We start from the raw sequence: 21,609 nt of genomic DNA on the forward strand, positions 1-21,609 counted from the left end.
ATACAGGAATTATCTTATAACATGAGACAAACCAGTGGCCAGATTGATTGCATTACAGTTTGTAACTTGTCTGGTCACAAATTTAATGTTCTAGACTCAAAAAGCAAAAGAAGCTTTTCTCCAATATTTCAAACTTTCGATGTCTGCATATCTTCATGAACAAAGTGCATCTCAGAAAGTATTGTGTATTGTAGGACACCCTTTCTCCTCACTGAACACCATAATGTCATGTGTAATGCATCCTTCTTAGAGTGGCTATTTTTACCTGTGCTTTGTTTACAAATGGACTATTAACCATAGAAAACTGCATGCAAATATTAGGCACGATGGAGGATACATACATCAAAAAATCAATCATGCACACTAGTACAATCTGCGGAAGGAAGGATGCACAGGAACTGGAACACCCACGCCTCTTTGTCCCCCATTTTCCTTTAAGGACTCTCCTCTGCAGAACTGTTCAAGCTGACCCTTTAAAAAGGATTCCGCTCTGGTGCTAATGGTGGTGGTGGAGATGGAAAAGAGAAAACAAAATTACAGGGAAGAGCAAAGAGCAAAGGAATGACATTAGAGAAAGCTGAAGAATGCTGGCAGTGGCAGCAAAGGGCTGAGCAGGGATGCTGAGTGGCAGTGAAGGCAACGGAATAGCCAGATTACACAGAAGTGGCAGAGGCAGGGTAGTGGTCGAGGCAAACTTCGAGAGAAGCTGAACAAATAAAGTGCTGTAGATCCAGTGTTTGCCAGCAAATTACAAGTGGGCCAGGCACTTGGAAGCCACTGTAAACCAAGGGTAGCCCCTTCTAAACAGGCCCAGGTGCTAGCATCTAGACAGCCCAGACATGAAGGTTCAGAAGAAAGGCAAAGCAGAGCAGCTGCCACTACCACCAGCAACCATCCAGAAGACCCAGGACAACAGCTACAGGTTTCTAAGAGCAGCTAAGGAGAAATAACCTCAGCCTTATCCTTGGGCCCCAATGATTAGCAAGTGACTGTGAGGAAGCATGAGGGGTAAAAAGAGCCAGAATTAAGGAAGGGCAAAGCAAAGAGTATAACAATTTCAGAAATATAGAATCATACATTGATGGTAGAACTATTGATTAGAAAACAAACACCTTCTTTTCTAAAAAAATATTTTGTAAAATGTTTGCAACAGAATTCCCATTTCTAAGGAATTATGTATCTCCCTGCCTCTGACCGGTGCTGTCTCATGAGTCAAAGCAATGATATAAGCAGTGGACATGCTAGTATCCCTTCTCCCAAATGCCACACTGTTATTCTGCAATTCATTCACAAAGTTATGCAAACTGAGCAAAAGTCCAAAGGTTAGAAGAAAATACGATGCTGCCCACATCCGTCTGGGTGCCACCTGGCCCCCAAGCCTATTCAGAGGTACCACTGACAACACAGACTAGGTCAACTATCTGGAAGAGAAATCAGTGCTCAGCTGCAAGTGAGACACAAGCATTTGGCAAGGGGGTGATGCCAATATGGCTTCCTCTTACTTGAATAGTTGTGGAACCGTGCTTTCAGTCCCAATCTAAAACCAATTGACAACCAACATAAGAACAAGAGCAAAGACGGTGGAGCTGAGTTATGCCAACCATGCAAACTACGAAGGTGCAGGAAACATACATTTGAGTTATAACTAGTATTAGCTTGCATTACAGCTCACTGGAATGAAGATTGAAGGCATCTGCAATGATGCATTGCTAGGGATTGCTTTTCAGAAGACGAAGAGTTCTCCAGTGCTTGTGGAATTCTCTCGATTTTTTAGCTGTTGTTTTTTCCTCCAACAGCTCTTCCCTCTACAGGAGATGAGAAGGGGGATTGGGACTCCAAAACCAAGAACTAGCATCACTGCCTGGAGGCTTTGAAATATCAACTAGTACAGTAAGAGCTGTTGCAAAAGATAAGTGGTGCAGAATTTTGAAAGTAAGTTCATGTATTTTCTATTCTCAGCAATGCTATAACCTCTTATGGGAATTGCTGGAACTGCTGTACAGGAAAAATGGCTTCTCTGCCAAACCCAGTCAACTGACAGATATTTCCACCTTAAAGAAAATCAGTAAATTACTAGATGGCTACAAAGGCTCCTTTACACTAAGACTTCAAGATACAGTATGTATGGCAGAAATATTTCTGGAACTCAGCTACAGCCAGGTTTCATGTACCTGAAAGTAGTGCTTTTTTAAAGAGTTCAGCACCTTCCATCCTATTATTATTATTAAATTACTGTTCATATCAAAATAGAAGAATGACAGAATCTCAGTAAGAGTTAATGAGAGGTGCAGATCTGTCTTGCTACCAATGCCAACCATTTTTTTTAATAACTAGTGACAGAGACTTATACATAGTTCCAACTAGTCACAATTTGCTTCAAGAATTAATAGTTTAATATTAACACATTCCAATACAGTACAGATATTTTCAAGTAAGGCCATCTATATTTTAAAAACACTTTGCACAGGGCCAGCAAGCTGTTGACTTAACGCCAATCAACAGAATTCTGAAACACAATTCCACTGTAGCCAAGCCAAGATCATGTATAAAAGCAAGCCAGCACTGCTGACCTAAAGAGACACGCAGCAGGAATGCAATTCTGGACCCCACGCAAGGGCTTAGTGGTTCATAGTTTATTAGATTATTTACATCATCATGGTAACCCAAAAAGAGAAAATCCTTGAGAATTTTTCCCCCCAAAACCCTTATTCCTGTTAAAAAAAAAAAAACTCTCCCTCTGCCCTGATGAAACCAAAATAATAAGTTTTTTTTCCTAGGATTAGCAAACAATTAACTGAAAGAGGGGAAGGGACACTTTCTCCCAATAAGCTTCCTGGAAAAACTGGGAAGTGCATATTGCACATAGTAAAGTTCCAGCCCCCTTGGGAACAGCCAGGGCCAGGCTGGCAAGGGAAGGGAAAAAGAGCAATTGTGGGTGTATACAACTGTTTGCTTTCTTGGCCAAGAGAAGAAACAGCAGGAATGTGCATACATACCAACACACCCAAGACATAAAGATTATGAAGCATTTATCATTTTCAACATGAAACTAACACTGTTCACCTAGAGAACATTTGCCTTCACTTTCAACATTCATAATGTGCAGGCTTTGTTGCTATTTCTCTCTCTCTCCTCACACATTATCTTAACACTCAAAGATTTAAAACAGTTCAATAAGGGCTTAAAGTGCTTTCTGAACATACATTTCCTAAAGACCTCTAACATTCAGAATCCTTTTGGCAGACATTTCTTTCAGACTGTATTTTCATTCTGACATCTTTTAATATATTCTAGTTCTTGACACGCTGTGACCGGGACTATCAGCAGCCACTAGTCTACTAAACTTCAACTGACATTCCAGCAAATTAGCTGTCAGGACAAAAATCATGTCATCAGCAACAGTGCTTGGCAGAACAGTGCATCAGGAAGCAGCCACTTTTCCTGCAGAGAGGGCAAAGAGCTGTTGTTGGAACAGCCCTATATTATATATCAAAATAAACACTGGACCACGTTGCCTCCATTAGTGCATTTCGTTCTGAGATGGTCAAAATGAATTGTATAAGCTTTCTGTTTGAACTTGTAGCTAAACAAGTACCAAACAAAGCATTTATCACATACAGCTGGTTGCCCAAATCGAAAACTGTGTGAATTATACTACATAAAGTGACAAAAAACAATTTATATATAAGTCACAGGGAAATGCAAACTGGCAAAGTGGACAAAGCCTTTGGAAATTTATATTAAATAAATCAAAATATGTGGGAGGGAAAGAAAGGAGATCTCTTTGGTCAAAAATAGCATTTGTAAAAGTCTATGAAATACTGAACAGCTTTAGCATTTCAAATATATAACATTCGATTCTACTTCTCTTAGGTGGCCCTTTCTACTGATTCAGAGAAACTGCAAAGACTTAAAGAGTCACTACGATTAGTCAAAGCAGTCCCCTACAGATGCTGCTTCATGTCTTTAGAAGCCTGTCTTCTATTCTGAGCACACCAAATCATTTAGCATGGGAAAGTCCCAAAGCTGGCATTTGCTACTCTATGACAACCTTAAAGTCCCACAAAACTTGATACAAAGCAAAGTGCCTTTAACCTTAGGCCAGCTATAGATTTGTTGTGTTTGACTGTTCCTTACTTTACCTAGACAGCAAACACTGGCTCTTGCCATAACTTGAACAGAGGCTTCCTCCCAGACAAATAAATAGTGCTGTGGAATGAAAGGGGACCACAGAACTCTGGTTTACTGGCACAAGTAAACCAAAGATACAATGCTACATCTGAAAAGAAGAGCTGCTGGGATCACGGATGACTGACAACAGCAGAGAAAGATCATTCTTCCTGACTGTACATTTACAATCATTTAGCTTGGGCAAGTCTGTTTATTTAAACATAACCCCAGATTGGACAGCATTTTCCACAGTCTCTGCTCAACCTTCACAGTGGGAGAAATTCATTCCTCCAAGCCTCTGGCTGCCCTGTTTGTTTTAGGACTGTTTTGTCTAAAAATACTTCACTTCTAAGTTTCAGGCTGTAGTACACCTATTCTATATCAGAGAAAAGATACAAATTATGTCACAAGCTGTCTGGAAGATGCTGAGGGACAGATCAATTTCAAAAGGGAGGCATAGAACGAAAAGCAGCCCTTTGCTTAATTTACAAGGATAGAGACCACATTAAAGATGGATGATGTTTTACTTCATCTGAAAGGCCATTGCAGGTGAACATCATTTACTGTTGAGACTCAAGTTATACTGTTGAGTGAAACCACCCACTCATCAAGCTGAGAGTCACAGGAAAGCTAACTTGGAAAATTAAACTGATAAAGTGATGAATCTCCTCTTAAATCTTTTCCACATATCCCTTCGGGAAATGGTAAAAGACAAAACTGGCCGGTGGCTGGGGAAAGGATTCAGCAAGCAATGTGGATTCTGCACTCAGCCCCATCAGGTCTCCTTCTTGAAGCTCATTTACAGCTTGCTTCTATCCTACATGTGAATCTGCCTTACCTCTAGTGGATCAGATTGCTAGCCACATTGATTGACTGACACACAACTGAACAGAAAACTCTGATCAGAGTTGGCAAAGAGAGGAAGGAGCCCGCTCTTTTCTGCTGATTTCCTTCCAACAGACAAAGGCAAGTGTTAGCAAGCCTTGCCTATTTAACCCAAGCATTATGAAGCCTCTGCAGAGCTGAATGGGACAAATTTAGCAGGTTTGTTTGGTGACATAGGAGAGAGGCCATCAGCTTCTTCACTGAGTTTGAAAAACATCTCTTGCTCTCGCTTTTTCTGATTCAGCTCATCTTCTAGTGCCTGAAACAAAGACAGAAGAGGTGAAAAGGCAACGCTTTAGCTAATAATAACCTTGGTTTCTCTCAGCCATCTGGATTCCTGCCAGTTTACATGCAGATGGAGGTTGAAATGAAAATGACATTTAGAGTGAGGAAAACAAAAAAGAGTATACAATGCAAACTTCCTCACAAACATTCAAATCAAAGTCCTTCCTATTCATTCCCCTCTAAATTATGGGTCCTGTTGAAGTTAACATTTTTTATCCTTATTTTGACAAACTGATCTGACATTCAAAAATTCACAATTAAATTCTGATATGGGTGCAAATTCTTAATCACCTTTTTTCTTGGCCTAAGTTTATCTCGCCAGTCCTTGAGGGTCAGATTGTGGTTTTCATCCAGGGCTTTCAGTTTTTGGGTCTCATGTTCAACCAGAAGGTGGCACTTTTCATTCTACATAGATTGAAACAAGTAAAAGAGAGAGAAGTATGAGAAGATATTTTGCAAGGAAGAAACAGCGCCAGGACTACCATCTCTGTTGGCTTGATTTTTGACCTAGTTTGAGACTGCATGACCAGCAGCAAATAATATGAAGAGTTATCCTTCTAATATCTTTCTAACATTAGGTAGAAAGAAGTCTCATTCCACCTAATGTTGCAGATTCTATGTGTCTGCGGAACTTGGAGTTAGCAAGTATAGCATGGTTAGAATATTGTGTTATAGAGATAAATATCTAAAATCTGTTGTAATCTGTGGTGTTTACTTGGTGGCTTTGAGAAAATCATTCTCTTTCAAAGTAGCATAACTCACAAGGCTAATGTTGGGATTTAAATGAAATAATCAAAACCCCATGTAAACCATATTTCACCCTTTGGGTAAAGGTTAAGATATAAATACAATAATGCCAACATTAAAAAATCCCTGATATTATTTCTTTCTTCTGTTTTAGGACTGACTGCGACCAGTATGAACACGATAAAAGATAGCTCAAAGATTTCAGGCATGCTGAACTTCTCCTGAAGATTAACAGAAGCATAAATAAAACTGTACCATGATATTAAGTTACCTGTAACTGCTGGAGTTCATTCATATTGCTCTCACACTGGGCACACATTTCCTTCATCTGCATCTCATGCTTCTGCTGCTGTTGCAGTCGCTCAGCTTTTTGTCTCTTTTCTTCCTGCTGTGCAAACTGTAACAGGGGAGAACACCAATCATCATCCAGTGTCTGGTTGGCTTCCTACAACAGTCATATATTTTCTTTCTTTCTTTCTTTCTTTCTTTCATTTTTTATCCTGCCTTTATTATTTTTATAAGTAACTCAAGGCAGTGAACATACCTAATACTCCTTCCTCCTCCTCTTTTCCCCACAACAACCATCCTGTGAGGTGAGTTGGGCTGAGAGAGAGGGACTGGCCCAAGGTCACCCAGCCGGCTTTCATGCCTAAGGCAGGACTAGAACTCACAGTCTCCTGGTTTCTAGCCCAGCACCTTAACCACTAGACCAAACTGGCTCTCCCACTAGACCCACTATACCTAAACTTGAAATACTTCAGAAGGTAACTGAAGATTACCACTGTGATTAATCATTTGTTGTCAGTGGAACTGTTCTCAGTCAACTTCTGGGCTAGCTGCAGGATTTCTGGACCTATGCACTTGTCTAATATTTGCTTGCATGATGAGTAGTTTATCAATATGATTTGATTTCATTCTTCCTTACATAAGTATACCCAGGAATGAGAGTGATGGGTGATCAGTTTGATGATCTCTCCACCCTTTCACAATATCAGAGTATGTGACAGAATACGCAGTGGAATATGGCTTTTTCCCACTATTTAAAACTCATTTAACCCTGAAGCCTAAATGTCAGTGATATGAAATGGAGCTAGACAAATACTTCCCAGTAGGCTGGTCTAGCAGATTCTTAAAGTCTAAGACATTGAGTTCATTTGCATGACAAATGGAGAGCCAAAATATGGTTTAGCAGTTAATTGGCAGTGCATTGGTGCATACTTCTGTGACAGTACCCATGGCTCTTCCTGTGAGCTGACATGGCTAATTAACCTTAGATGATTCTATCTATAGACAATTCATCATATTATTCAAACCAGGGTCCCTGGTTTGTTCTTCTCAGTCTTGGAATACTCTACAGTCTGTTAGCTGGGCCCACCCATGGAAGAGGCTAGCAGGTACAATCAGGAAAAGTATACATTAGCATGTTCCTCATTTACCAGAATATTATTTTTTGTTTAAAAAATGCCTAGTCCTTTGTTAAAAAAAATGCCCAAAGAAATCGTTATAACCCTGTAACATGTCTTAGCACGTTATACGAATTGACTCATTGACGAAAGAATCCTCTGAGTTTGTTACTGAGCGTATTTTCCATCCATGGTCACCTCTGCATCTAATGAAAATTCTCACTCAGGTCCCTTCAGCAAAGTGGCTACCAGACTCTGTCAGCAAACTTCACCTGTTTTATTTTCTCTCTCTGTTCTGAGGCACTTCCACTGGAGTTGATATGGAGACTCTTTTTATACATAGCCATGCGGGTTTTCCCTTCACTCCTCTGAATTTTGGGGAGACGGGCCCTCTCTTGCTGCTGCCGAATTTTCAGTTGTTCTATCATGCGCTGGTTGTATCGTTGCATTTGCTCACGTTCCTGCAATATCAATTGCCACAGTGGTGGGAATGAGGGAGCCAGTACAAGAGAATGCCCCATTTTACATTTAGAGACATCAATGGCAAGGAGCCACAGATTATTTAACAGAAGACAAAAGCGTTGCTGGGGGGAGATTGAGGTGAGATTGATCTGGAGGACCTGAAGATGCAGAGGAGGCTTGGGTACTTTTATCTGAAGGAACTAACATCAGTGCCTCCAGCTCTTATGAACGCATCACTAGCGCAAGCTATTGGGAACTATCACAGAGACAGCAATGCTAATTAAGCCAGTTGAAACATAAAAGCTATCATAGAAAGCTGCCAAATTACCAATCTACCCAGTGGGATTTCTTAATGGGAATCATAATCAGTATGTTATTTATGTGCAGAAAGACCACCTGTTCAATGCAACATGTAGTCATGTGAGATAAACTATGCACATGAGAAGCAATATATAAGTATTAGCGATCATCCACACATACAGTACAGCTGCCAATAAATCAAAGGTATACATCGGTATCCTATATGTAGAGGAGGAGACATTAGCATTGACCCTAATGGAAACGAAAGGTATCTTGTTCCATAATATAAAATGGGAAGCGATTGCCAAAGGTTCAATGCAATTTCTATCAAAGCAAAAGCAGAAACAGAACATTTGGGTCTAATGTTGTTACTTCTTTCCCTGAAGTCAGTTATATCTGGTTTGAAGAAATGCTCTTTAGCAAACCTGGCTATGATCACAATGGATACTACAATCCAACACATTGGGAGGATCCTAATTTAGGAGAGACTAACCCTGAGCATGGAACTTGTTTCCTCTCCCGAATAACTAGAAATGATTACATTATAGTTATCGTCAGAGTACTCCCTCCCAGGGGCTCTTTGGATCCCACAATTACAGTTCAATTTTAAGTCAACAGTGCGCTGTGCTACCAAATGAGCTTTCCCATATTTATTTATCAAATTTTCCTATCCCCACCACCCCAACTATCCTGCAGGCTAGCAGCAGGCACACCTGTTAGTATATCTGCAACCTTAGACCCCACCCATCATTCACAAGAACTGAGAATGGAAAGCTTTGCTACCTTCTCGTGTTTCCGGAGCAGCTCATGTCTCTGGAGGAAATATTGATCTTTTAGTTGCTGTTTCATAATCTGGTGCTTCTCCTGCAGATGGTGCTCTTCAAGATCCCAGATAGTGGCCTCCCGGTCTACAGTGTTTAAAAAAAATTAAATGCATGTGGTCATTCAATACCTGAACAGAGAGGGGAAGAGCAATTGTTTCAATCTCAGCATGCCCAAAAGAGAAAGGGAAATGCCTGCCCCCATGCTCCATTTCTGTCCCCTCGGCCTTCTCTTTATATTATGACATTATTGGTCTGTAATTAAAGGTGAATGAATGACAACAGCAGCTGTTTTTCTTTTCGCAGAAAGCAGGAGAGGAGGAAGGATGTGGTGGGGGGGACCAATTGCAAAATCCTCACAACCGAGATGGAAAACCTGTGAGCCTCTAGATTAGTGGTTGTACAGATAATCATTTCACAATCTGTGTTCATAAGATTGTATTCCAAACGATAGATTACTGTCATGAGCACTGATGGTGAGCAGGAGGGGGCCCCTATCCAGGGGGGAAAACGCATGCGTAGTAGTGAGGAGTTGAGCAGCCATTCAAAGAGACACAGATCAGACCCGCCTTGACTTTTGGGGTTTATCTGTCTGGGTTTTTCCCACGCTTCTTCAGTTTGTTAGGATTTTCTGTCTAATGTAGCAGTAATAAAGTACTAGAGACCTATTCCTTGTCTCAGTGTGGTTCCTGGCTGTTAGGACAATTACTGTGTTAATACCATTTAAAAAAAATAATTTATCAAAAATCCAATGGTCCCCTGCAGCATTTCCTAATGTATGAAGCTTTTGCAGGCAACTTTCCTAATTCACATTTAAAAGAAAAATGAAAAATCTCTCTGAAGTATAATTTTGCATGCCAATTCCCCCAGTGCCATTTTAAAATATTTTTTATCCACTTTCTTTCCTTAATGTAAACTTTGTTTCCCTTTGCATATCTATCCCTCAAATACACTTTTTAAAAATGTGAACACCTTACGTATGTAAAACACAGCTTTTTGAAAGATAAGATCTCTTCCCACCATATCTTTTATGAATAATACTTCAGTGGAGATCTTTTATTTAAAAAAAAGATGAACAAGCAATGCTACTATCTGGGCTGTGGAAGAATTCGTGCTGTGGTAGATTCTGCTCCCTTAGAAATCTGTAGCAAACAGCTTTTACATTCCTATTTTAGTTGTTGATTCCAACTCCCACCAGCCCAGCCAGCAAGGCCAACAGCTAAGGGTGTTGGAAGCTGTAGATCAGAACATCTGGAATATCACAAGTTTCTCCATGTTATAGGTAAGCTCTATTTTTGTTGTTGTTTGCTTCATTACAGCACTGTGGCAACAAGTGGTTGGAAAATTATAACTTCAGATTGCTTGGCTACTTTTCCATAACTAACTCTCCAGTTTAAAATATTGTTCAGTAACATAAATACTGACGAGCACTCAGACAATCCATAACATGCTTCTCATTACTGTGGAGGATTTGCATCCTTCCTGTTTATAGTTTTGCCAGTGCTCTCCGAAAGGTTGCATTGCCTTCAAATGAAAGCATGTTCTTCTTAGTCTGATTTCTCTGCTTAATTCTAATTGGTCCAATTAGGGAGAAAAGCACCTCTCATAAGCTGCTGCTTTTTGTTGAGGCATTCTCGTTCTTTGTCACAGATCTCCTTCCGATTCTGAGCCGTAATGTTTCTCATAGCTTGTTCCAGATCCTCAGATTGCTTGGTTATAAAGTCTTGTTCCTGGAAGGAGAGAGGAGATGTATGAATGCTCTCCTTGGCATGCCATAGCTTTCCCCAACCTGTCAACTTTTAGATATGTTGGGATGGTAGTTCTCACACTAGCTGGGAAATTTTGAAAGCTGGAGTTCCAGGACCTCTGAAGGTCTTTGAGATAATAGATACCATTTTTTCCTGGCAGGCTGGGAATCCATGCTGCCCTAAGAGCTTGTGAATGTAAACTAAGTATCTCTAGTGCCTTACCATAACTTGCTTTTTCTGGGCAAATTCTTCCATCCTCACTTTCATGGTGCTCTTGCGCTGTTGCCGTGGGAGCTTTTCCATATCATTCTTGAGCTTCAAAACAAAGAAAAAGACTATCAGTCAAACTTTTCAGCTATTCAGAGCCACTGGGAAGCCCTTTGTAGCTTAGAAGGATCTATACTAAGGTTTAGTACATCCAGCAGAAAACCGAAGAGTTCAGTCAGTTCTTTGTTTCTCTTCTGTCTCTCCTTCCAATTGTCTTTCTGTTGCTGTGGCTTATTCTTTTATCGCTGGCCATTTTTTAAACTGCCATTATTCCCCCTAACAGACCTTTTTATTCAGCAGTCCCACCTAGAGCAAAAGAATGTATTTCTAGTGTATCTATAGAGAAATGTCTAAGGGTGCTGAACAAGTTTTGGAAGAAGTGAGATTTGAACCAGGAACTTTATAATTCACAGCTCAGTCATTAAGCAACTTCATTACCTTTTCAGGCTCCCCCACCCCCCACTTTTTCACTTTTCTTTCCCTAGCTCCCTTCTCTATACTTCCTGTATTTATGTTTTCCTCCTTTCTTCATCATCCTGGGTTTCAGCCTCCATCCCCTTGAACTGCCTTGTTTATGACAAACAGCTCAACCAACAGGTAGGCTGGCATCCTTACATTTTCCTAGGATGCAAGAATTCAGCCCACCATCTTTACCTCTTTCTTTTTTTGTTTCAGCTGTTCTTGAAATTTAACCAGATCCCGTTCCTGCTCAGCACGGATACGTTTAGCCTCATCTCGCCGGTGCAGCGCATGATCTTGCTCCATTTTCTCAATCTGCTGCTTCTGCTGTCGTTCTAGATTCTCTAGTTCTGTGTCATAGAACTTCTTCTTTGCCTATACAAGGAAAGGCAGATAAAATCTAAAATAAATTAGTATTTTTCTTAATTCAGTAATAAAAGCAAAGTTTGGAAAAACAAGTTTAGGTACAACATAAAGTGGTTTCAGATACGGATCGTTAGTTAAGCTCATATTTAAATCTAGAGCATCCTCTTGCTATCTTGGCTGTGAACATTAAAGATTCCATTCCCTGAGCTGTAACTTAGGAGTAACTCCTATCATTTCACCCAGGCCTTCAGCAAGAAAGGGCAAGACCCCTCACTTCATCGTGCTTGCCATCTTTATTTCTTTTTGTTTTATTGATTTTAATGTAATTTCTTTGTTGTGAGCTGCCCAGAGTTGTTGAGAGTCAGGCAGCATACAAGTTGTAACAACAACAGCAGCAGCTATTATTTGAGTCCTTCCATCCAGTACAGGAAGGATGGACAATATTTTTGGATGGGTGAACCCACTGACCTTAGTGGAACCTAAGGTTTTTGGGAGGTTAGGATTCATTTTGGTGGTGATGGTGCATCAGCAATGGCAGTTTGAATAACCTAACTGTGGCATTTGAGGGCAATTCCTTGTCTGCAGGCTGTGGATTGCCTGTATGTGTACTACAGTAGATCAGGAAAAAGCTGTTCAAGACTCCTCCTGTATATGAGACTGGATGAAGCATATTAGCAGGAGAAGCTAAAGGGAAAAGGAGCTCGAGATGGATGTAAATCTGAAGGGAAAAAAAAGATAGTAAAAGCAAAATGGCAAGCAATTTCAATGAGGAAAGAAAATGCAAGACAGCAACCATTTTTTCCTGACAAATTTATAAATAGGAAAGTGAACAGAAAATTCCTGTTCTAAGGGGAAAAAAAACATTTAGCAAAAGCAAAATTGCTGTCTCTGCTGAAGTAGTGACACATTAGAAAATGCCCTCCTGTCCTATGGTCATGGCAGAAATAAAATCTGGCATGAGCCACACTAGAATCAGTGTACTTAAAGCAGGCAGAAGTTTATAGATACAACCGATGGAGCTAAACAGCTCCAGTGAACCACTGGTGGGTTAAGGGAATACCCACTAATGAAACACCATGTAACTTTTTTTCCTGAAATAACTCTCTAGCCCTCCATTTGCTTTCTATACAAAGGGGTGTCTGTAGTTGTTTATCCTTTCACATAGAAGCCTTCACACTTTCAGGCAGGCCTCCCATCAAATCATTTCTTAATAGGAGAGAAAGGCAATATTTATGGGATGATATATTTAATTGCAACAGTGTGGGCTTATGGCAAAGGAAGCACTATCTGATTAGGAATATTGGTGAATCAATATGTATAATCTCCAAGGAAGTGGTCATTAGTCATATAAAGCAAATGAAGTATAGGAAAGGCTTCAGTTAAGAGAATGGCAACTAAATTGACAGAAAGCATCTTCCATTCCTTTTCCTGCTATCTGGTAGTAGCATGTCAGTGAAACCAGAGCTAATTTAAGATGGTAAAATCATGAACTGTGCATTTCTTAGATAACAAACCATTAGCAAATGACAGAAAGCTGTAAAAAAATAATGAGAAAAAACAATGCACAGAGGTCTCAAAAACTGGGAGAAAGGTATGCTTAGATTAGCTTTCTGCAAGAAAGTATACACTGACAAAAAATATTGGACTTGAGAATACTTTACAGTTCTGGAAAGAAGGCAATATTATCTTGGTTATCTGCCCATGACTGTCAAATGCGAGATGTTAATTATTAAATAAATAATTAGATTAGGAAAAGTATAAAAAGGAACTTGTGGCAAAGCCATTTCTAGCCAGTTTGAATCCCTTTTATTTTTAGCCCTGTTCAGGTGTTACAAAGAAGTGTACAACTCAACACATGACTTGTGATGTACAACTCCTCCTCTCCGTAAGTAGTGTTGTGACATCAGTAGTCACTGTTCCCAACTACAGCAGACAGCCTCCACCTGTAAAGCTTTCTATGCACAAACCTACACTGTCAGGGTCCCAAACCCCATTGACAGATCCATCTCAGATAGTTCTGGTAAGCGGTCCTTTTATAAGCTTTAATGTAGAAATGTCCTAAGATTTGGTTATGAGAACACTATGCAGTGCTTACTTACCTCTGTAAATATTTTGGTACTATTTTAGAAAGCGTCACTGTAATAAACATCTGACTGAGTAAAAGGAGAGAGCAATGCTCTCTGATTCAGAGAAGGATTTAAAAATAAAAAATTAGTTCCACTGAGCTATGTTAATTCTTGTCTGAAGTTCCTTTCTTTGAAGTGAGGGATACTTTTTCACTGTTACATCATTAGGGGTACTTCTGAGCTGATGGATGGTTTGGAAGGACCAATCTTAGACCTATGAAAATTCTATCTGTGATCAATGAAGGATGGAGGTGTGACAAAATTTACCACTGCAACATTTCATACATTATGCTGTGGGATAGGAATGGGAGGGAGGAGGTTTAAAAAGTTCATAACAGTAGGCTTCTGGTGAGGGACATGGCTGACTGACCAGCTGTGACTGTGAGCTCTGCAGGCAGACCTGACAACGCAGGCTTTTTTGGGGTGCAGGCAGGCTTTTCCTGCAGCCCTAGAACATTTTCATGGTTAGAAAACATTCGGAATTATCCCATGTGTGCGCCACAACGCTGTTTTGTAGCCAATGAATTGCAACAGCATTTGTGACGACCCGATAAGAGACGATGGGAGACAGGGAATTCATCTTTTCCATGCCGCGTTGCAGCCCTTTGGGGCAATAGGTCGAGCCTCCCTCATTTCTAAAACACCAATCTATATATATTTTTTGAAGTTTTATACCCTAAGAGAGGCTCTCTACAGTAAGAAGACTCTCTTGGTGTTTATCGTTATTTTTGGATTAATTTTTAAAATCCTTTAATGTTTTGGCTTATTTTCTGTCATGAGCACTGATGGTGAGCAGGAGGGGGCCCCTATCCAGGGGGGAAAACGCATGCGTAGTAGAGAGAATTTGAGCTGTCATTCAGAGAGACACAGAACAGACCCGCCCTGACTTTTGGGGTTTATCTGTCTGGGTTTTCTCACGCTTCATCAGTTTGGTAGGATTTTCTGTCTACTGTAGCAATCATAAAACACTAGAGACTTATTCCTCGTCTCGGCATGGTTCCTGCTTGTCAGGACATTTTCCCATTTAAAGAGTAAGGAGAAGTGAGAATAAATAACTGCTTCATTGTCATTGTTTTTGTACTGGATTTGAAGATTTAATATTTTTCTGCACACTGAAATTGCTGTTTTGAATTTCTAGTTCTCTGCTTCCTTTTTTTAGAAGCTGCTTGTTAGCATACTTCCTCTTGTCAATTTCACTTGGAAGTTTTTTTTATTAACTTTTGAGCTCCTGTTTGTGTGAGTCAATTATCTAGGGAGCGTTATAATCTACTGCCTGAAATATGGAGGATTGTTGTGAGTTGGAGCGGACTTATAAAGAGATTCTCTCAGATTTCTACCAGAATATTCTGCAGGAGATGCAGAACAATGGGGAAGAGATGATTTCTAAAATAATTTCTAAAATGTGTCATCTGGATGTTTCTACAGAAGAAGATGGAGATCTTGATAAAGATGAAGATTTTACTATTGACAGTAAATTTGAAGTAATGCCAGATGAGGAATGTATTTTGGTGGTGATGGGGTTAACCAGAAAGTTTGAACTGCAGATTACTAGAAGAGCTCTTTTATGATTTCTTCAGGGATTGTTATGGGGAGAAAAGAATCTGTCTTGGGGGAGTTTTTCTTTTGCTGAGAAATCTGCGATTTTAAGGGGGGCAGTTGGAACGTTTGATTTTTGTAAGAAAAATGTCCTGTATGTAATAAGGAGATATATAAATTGTTTGGTTTATTTCAAAGTAGGGTAAAAATTAAGAATGTTTAATTGGATTGACAATGAGACTTCTATGATCGGATTTTTCTTTAATGACTTGGATTTGGATTAAGATCTTTTGGTTTCTTTTTTTTAAAGTTCTGTATAATTTTCAAGATGTATAAGGTATCCATAAGGTATAACAGTAGATGTCTGGTTATTAGGTTTAATAGGGTTAAGTTTGTTATAGTATTATTAAGTATAAAAGTATAAAAGTAGACAATTTATATATTTTAGGGAGATATTTAAGTGTTTTGGTTTATCCTGAAGTGAGGTAAAAAAAATTAAGAATGTGTAATTGGATGGACAATGATTTATGGTTATTATGATTTTATTTCCCTTTAATGAATCTGATTAAGATTTACTAGATATATACTAAGGTTTATTTGATTTGTAAGATTTATAAGATATCTAACAATTGCCCCTTTTTAAGGTTTAATAAGACTAAGATTGTTGTATTATTATTAATTATAAAAGCAGACAATTTATATGTTTTTATCATTTTTATTATAGTGGACAGAAATATATAGAATAGTAGCAGGAAGGAAATAACTAAATAAATGATGTTTTAGGGGGGTGGGAAAATGATTTAGAATGATTTATTTTTCTTTGTTTATATATAAAGGGAAGGAGCAAATGCATAAGTGATCTGTATATGTGCTAATGGAAAGATTTATAGAAATAATGGGATCTTGGTTTGATATGGAGTAAAGGATTGACTATGGAAGTTGCTGTATATTCCTGCTGTTGAAAGTTGGAAGTCACCTTTGTATGTAACCTTTAAAATTCCTTTTCTTGTGTTCTGCACTTTTTTATTTTTATTTTTTCTTTCTTTTTGTAGTTTTTACCTTTGTTTCAAATTCAATAAAATTCTTATTAAAAAAAATAAAAAGTCCACAATAACATATGGAAAAACTGCACAGAGGTGGAACTCCATTATTACTTCCCTAAATTCATTCCATTATTTACAAGCAGAATTAAAAATTAATGATGCTTGGATAGGAGACTCCTGCAAATTTTTAGAAATGTGAGAAATTGTTAGGGATAGAAGGAAGTATAGTACTTGTTTTGTATGTGCTATATCAGGAATATGAAACCTCGTATGCGCCAGATGTTTTGAACTATAACGCCAAAAAATCACCGTCAGAAGTTCTTGGAGTTCAAAACATTTGGGAGTTTGCTGCACTAAGTTATAGTTTTAGCAAGTCTACTAAGGAATTTCCAAAGGATTTTCAATGTTTGAAGACACTAAAATATAAACACAGAGAAGTTATTCTGAATTTAAAAGATTACAAGCTTCCATTCATCCTATCACACCTAGCATCTATAATCTAAAATTCTCTCCCAAGAATATAATAAAATGCCTTCCTATGCTTAGAGAAATGACTTTTCTTCTAAGCCAACTCTAAAATAGGGACTTAAAAGAATCAATGTGTTGTATAAAAATTGATACATTCACACAGATAAGGTTGCCATTCTACCCATAATTCTTCAGGGAACTGACACCACTTTTAGTGATCGTGGTTAGGTTTTTTCCTAGCCTAATTAATACCACCTATGCCTTGTAATTTTGCCTTTCTCCACCTCTGGCCACCTTCTGAGATGGGAACAAATTTAATTCCTCTTCCCACTTACATTCATTTCCTGTTCAAAGCGTTTTAACATTTGTTCCAGGAGCAGCTGATGTTTGCTTGTTAATTGTGTCTGATTCCGATGTTCCTCTTTCTGAAGCAAACGCAGCTCCCGCAGCTCCTGGCGCCTACAGGGTTAAAGTAGAGCAGAAGTTCAGAAACAGAAGAGGAGCTTTCTCTTTAAGGCCAAGGCTACAGAGAAGCACAGTTTAGGCTAACATAATTATAATAAAGACCAGCCAAGATAGGCTGCCTGCTGCCTTCCACATTCTAAGGGTCTAGAATCTCCTTTAGGGAAGAAGTGATTCTTTCAATCACTGTCATGTGCACACCACTTTTGGCCTGCAAGGCAGGGTATTTTTAAGAGGCTGTTTTTCAGCTCTTTCTTGCTTATATTTGTACTTCTGGCCTTGAATTATTCACCTTTCTCATGCAATACATATAGTTTAATACAACCCCACAGACAACTGCATGCAAGAATATATCACTGTCTGAAGCTTGGCAAGCTGAAAGAAATATAATGAACAATACAGGTAAGTTTGTGGTGTTGACCTCTGTTGAACTGAGTTTTAAAAGACTGTTATCATATGTCACTTTTTTAGGTATAACATCTCAAATTGCTGCCAGACATCGATTGACTCTTGTGGTAATAAAAAGAATTGACCTGGGGAAGGCAAAACATTAGCAGTGAATTGAGGAATTTTCATTTTTCCCTTCCCCATTCTTGTTCTGCTGCAATGGTTTAGTGCCCTCCAGATGTATTGTTCTGCAACTCCCATAAATCCCAGCCAGCCTTTGGCCAAGCTGGATGGGAATACTGGAGGATAACCAAGCTAGAGAATGCCAGTTGTGGGGGACCAAAAAACATATTTATATAGTGCTAGCAAGCTAAAATGTTATTGGTCTTCAGTTGTTAAAGTCTTTGCTCTTGAAAGAGACATCATTTCTCAATATTTGGTTCCACAGATTTGATCTCTAGTGTGAGAATCGTACTCACGGAATAAATTTGACAAAGTCTTGAGAAGCAGCAAAAAGATTTTATTAACGTTCTTGCAAGGACAGGTGCCCAGCCAAAATAGGCACACCCCTTCACACAAAGCATGCAGTTTTATTCCCTACCCCTGGCTGGTGAAATCCCTCCTCCTGTTCCCCATTGGATAGGTACTTGGGAGTCCACAGCCTATCCGAGACGCCTTAGATTTTGCAGAAAGTCCCGCCTTTGTTTATATCTCCCATTCCTCACTTTTTATCTCCCCCAGTCCCCTATTTATTCTTTTCCTTATAAGGCAGCTAGCCCCCTTGGAGTAAGTAGGTCGGGGTCGTGTCTGACCACAAAGTTCGCTAGAACTGGTGTTGAGCATATTTTCAGCATCAGTTAGGCAGCTTCTTTCCTTTACACCTGTCAGCATAGAGATATTATCTTCTGTTCCCCTGACCACATATTCCACATCCTTAATATACGGTCAAGCAATTCTAGCTACTAGAAAGCAAGCTTCAGTTAGCAAGTTACTGAGAAAGCAAGTCCTGTTCTATTGTAGGCCTTGCAAAAACAACATCGCTATCCCCACTTTCTCACACTAGTAAACAAAATCTGCATAGATATACCTCTATCTGCTATTCTTGAATAAGAGCTGAAGTTTGATCAGTAAAGTACCTCTTTAGTCACTATCCATTTTATGAACACTGAACTTTCCCTGAGACTACATATAATTTTTCAGGAAGGAGAAAGCACTGTCTAATCTTCTTTTTCTTTTACATAGTCTTGTAGGTGGTTGGGTGAAGGAATACAGGAAGGAGACACAAGACTCAAGAACCGCCAACTCATCACCTTCACTGCCCTTTCAGAGACTCTGTCTGGTCACTCTTTGGGGTGGGAAGAATTTGACTTGAGGTGTAGTAAAACACCTTAAAGGCCTGCTACCTTTGTAGATTCTCTGTTCCAAGACTGAGTATTATTATCATTAGGAAATTCTTCCTAATATTTAACTTTTTCACTAGTCTCCTAAGACAGTCAGGCCTACACAAATCCTTATAAATAAAACAGAGTTTTAGCTTGCCTGAGGTATCTCATCTCTTCATCCTTCTTTTCATCCTCACTGATGATTTTTGAGGTGGTAACACTCACTTCCACTCCATCTACTACAAATCTTCTCGTTCGTTTCAGTGTCATGTTCTGCATTTTTGCATTCTATGCATATATCAAAAGACATAGGGTAAAAAGACAAAAAAAATTCTGGATATGAAATAATTATTTATCATCTAACTAAACAAGATGTTTTTTTATAGAAGCTTCACAGGAATCATAATCATTGTGGGGAGAAGAGGAAGAAAGGCTATTTTTCTATCAAGGAAATTCAGACTCCAAGATGAAATTAAGAAATTAAAACCATAGTTTCCACATACATTATTGATTTGTATGATTCATTTTGTTTTCAGTATTTGTATTTTGGCGAGTTTGGGGAAGGGAGAACACATTGTCCAATTAGAAGATTTTGGCCAAGAGCTGGAGGCACTGACAGTTATTGAATGCTAACCATTTCTCTGAATCTTCAAAATTTGACACTTCTCTGAAATCATGAATACTTGAATGTCATCTCTTTCCTCCAAAAACCAGGACTTATCCTTTCCCTCCGTGCTGTATTATTATCCATGTCTAGTCAGGCAACATAGCATTATCTAAATTTTTGAACGACATCTATAGCAATGGTGTGTCATCAGCCCTTAGTTGGTGATGCTGATGAGAACTAAAGTCCAAAGCACCTGTGAAGCATGTGGTTGCCTTCCTCTGATTTCTGGGGATGAAAACTTCTTATCCTGCCCATCCACTACAGCCCAACAAGGCACAATCTGATTGCAGTAGTAGACGCTGCTGCATTTCCCAACCCTGCCAATCATTACGTTGCAGCATCAATGGATAAAGAGACTTGGGGTTTCCAGATCTTCTGCCTTGGGAAGCAAATAAGGAATTGGTGGGAGCAGGAATGATCTCTGCTGCACTGAAGGACAGCAAGAGGGGTTCTCTTTCAACCTCTTCCTGGGCAATGCTTGCCATCTCTGGTGGCAAAAAAGAGAGGCTGCTACTGCTGCACTTTCTGCTGATCACTTGGCTGGGGGGTCTACCTAACCCTGTGGTCCCACCCACGACCTCAAATTCTTACCTTTAGGGAGTGGGACCCGCTGCCTCTGTTCAGGGACAGATCAGTAGACAAAGAGATGCTGAGGTCCATGCTCTCTGAAGCAGAGGTGCTACCAGAATCAGAATCTCGCTTGAAGCTCTCATTCTCAAACTGAGAAGAGCTCAAACTCCCATTGGGGAGCCTTTCTTCAGTTGGTGTTTCAAGGAGGCTGTTTATAGTATGGCTTCCCCAATTTGAATCCTCATTGTTTGCTGGCTCAGTGCTTTCCTTCTGGTGGTTGAGAGCCCCATCCTCTACTGGTTTAATGTTTTTGTTGGGCTGCAGTGCCTGGGGGCTGGTGCTTAACTTCTGCTTGGCATCAGGCAGGACTGAATCACTTTCTATTCCCAACAAATCTGAATGCTCAGCAGTTTTGACCAGGGCTTCAGTTCTAGCTTCTTCCTCCAAAAGCCTGTGGCCCTGCCCATTTATGGCTTCCTTGACCTGCTCCAGAGGCAACTTTGGTCCATTTGCTGCAAGTGATAAGCCGTTTTCTTGAAGCTTGTCTCCTTCCACACTTAGCTGGCTTGCAAGAGAGGAATCCCTCTGGTGAACGTCTTGAGGCTGAGTTGAGGGGGAGGGGAAACAAGAGAAAGATAATGAAATTTATCTTTTAAAAAAAAAAATAGCCTGAAGGAAAAAGAAAACTCAATTAAGGAACAAAATACGGAGCACAGAGATAAAGCAGAAACTCATTTTAAGGGGAACAGGATCATATTCTCCTCCAGAATAGAACTTTTGCAAACAAGACCCCTGAAACGTACGCCGAGGCAGGTCATTTGTCATAAATTAGCGTTTCATTGCTGAATTTTCAGGGAATTTAGAGTACCTAGAGCAACTTTTCTCAACCTTCTGACCCTGGAGGAACTCTCAAAATATTTTTCAGGTCTTGGGGAACCCCTGCACATTCAGGCTCAAATAGAGGCCAAAAGTTACACAATTATCATATTCGTTTCATGTGTAGGCCTGTATATATGCATTAAGAGTATTCTTAAACTGAGAATGAAACTTACTTC

General features: G+C 39.5%; 2 protein-coding genes across 2 annotated transcripts in view; one reads left to right on the forward strand and one right to left on the reverse strand.

Moving 5' to 3' along the window:
* NEURL1B (neuralized E3 ubiquitin protein ligase 1B) overlaps window positions 1-21,609 on the forward strand; it is a 442,008-nt gene that overhangs the window by 213,025 nt on the left and 207,374 nt on the right. The gene's annotated exons all lie outside the window — the stretch shown is intronic.
* Window positions 2,371-21,609, reverse strand: part of STK10 (serine/threonine kinase 10) — a 79,534-nt gene continuing 60,295 nt past the window's right edge. The window contains exons 9-19 of the mRNA XM_063292395.1: window positions 20,576-21,157; window positions 19,475-19,605; window positions 17,422-17,545; window positions 11,743-11,922; window positions 11,044-11,136; window positions 10,674-10,803; window positions 9,036-9,160; window positions 7,763-7,951; window positions 6,359-6,484; window positions 5,632-5,745; window positions 2,371-5,314 (exon numbers count right to left, since the gene is read on the reverse strand). Coding sequence (XP_063148465.1) covers window positions 5,174-5,314; window positions 5,632-5,745; window positions 6,359-6,484; window positions 7,763-7,951; window positions 9,036-9,160; window positions 10,674-10,803; window positions 11,044-11,136; window positions 11,743-11,922; window positions 17,422-17,545; window positions 19,475-19,605; window positions 20,576-21,157 — 1,935 coding nt within the window. The 3' untranslated portion in view covers window positions 2,371-5,173. The remainder of the gene's footprint in view (window positions 5,315-5,631; window positions 5,746-6,358; window positions 6,485-7,762; window positions 7,952-9,035; window positions 9,161-10,673; window positions 10,804-11,043; window positions 11,137-11,742; window positions 11,923-17,421; window positions 17,546-19,474; window positions 19,606-20,575; window positions 21,158-21,609) is intronic.

Source organism: Candoia aspera, chromosome 2 (assembly GCF_035149785.1).
Source record: "Candoia aspera isolate rCanAsp1 chromosome 2, rCanAsp1.hap2, whole genome shotgun sequence".
Taxonomy (NCBI): Eukaryota; Metazoa; Chordata; class Lepidosauria; order Squamata; family Boidae; genus Candoia; species Candoia aspera.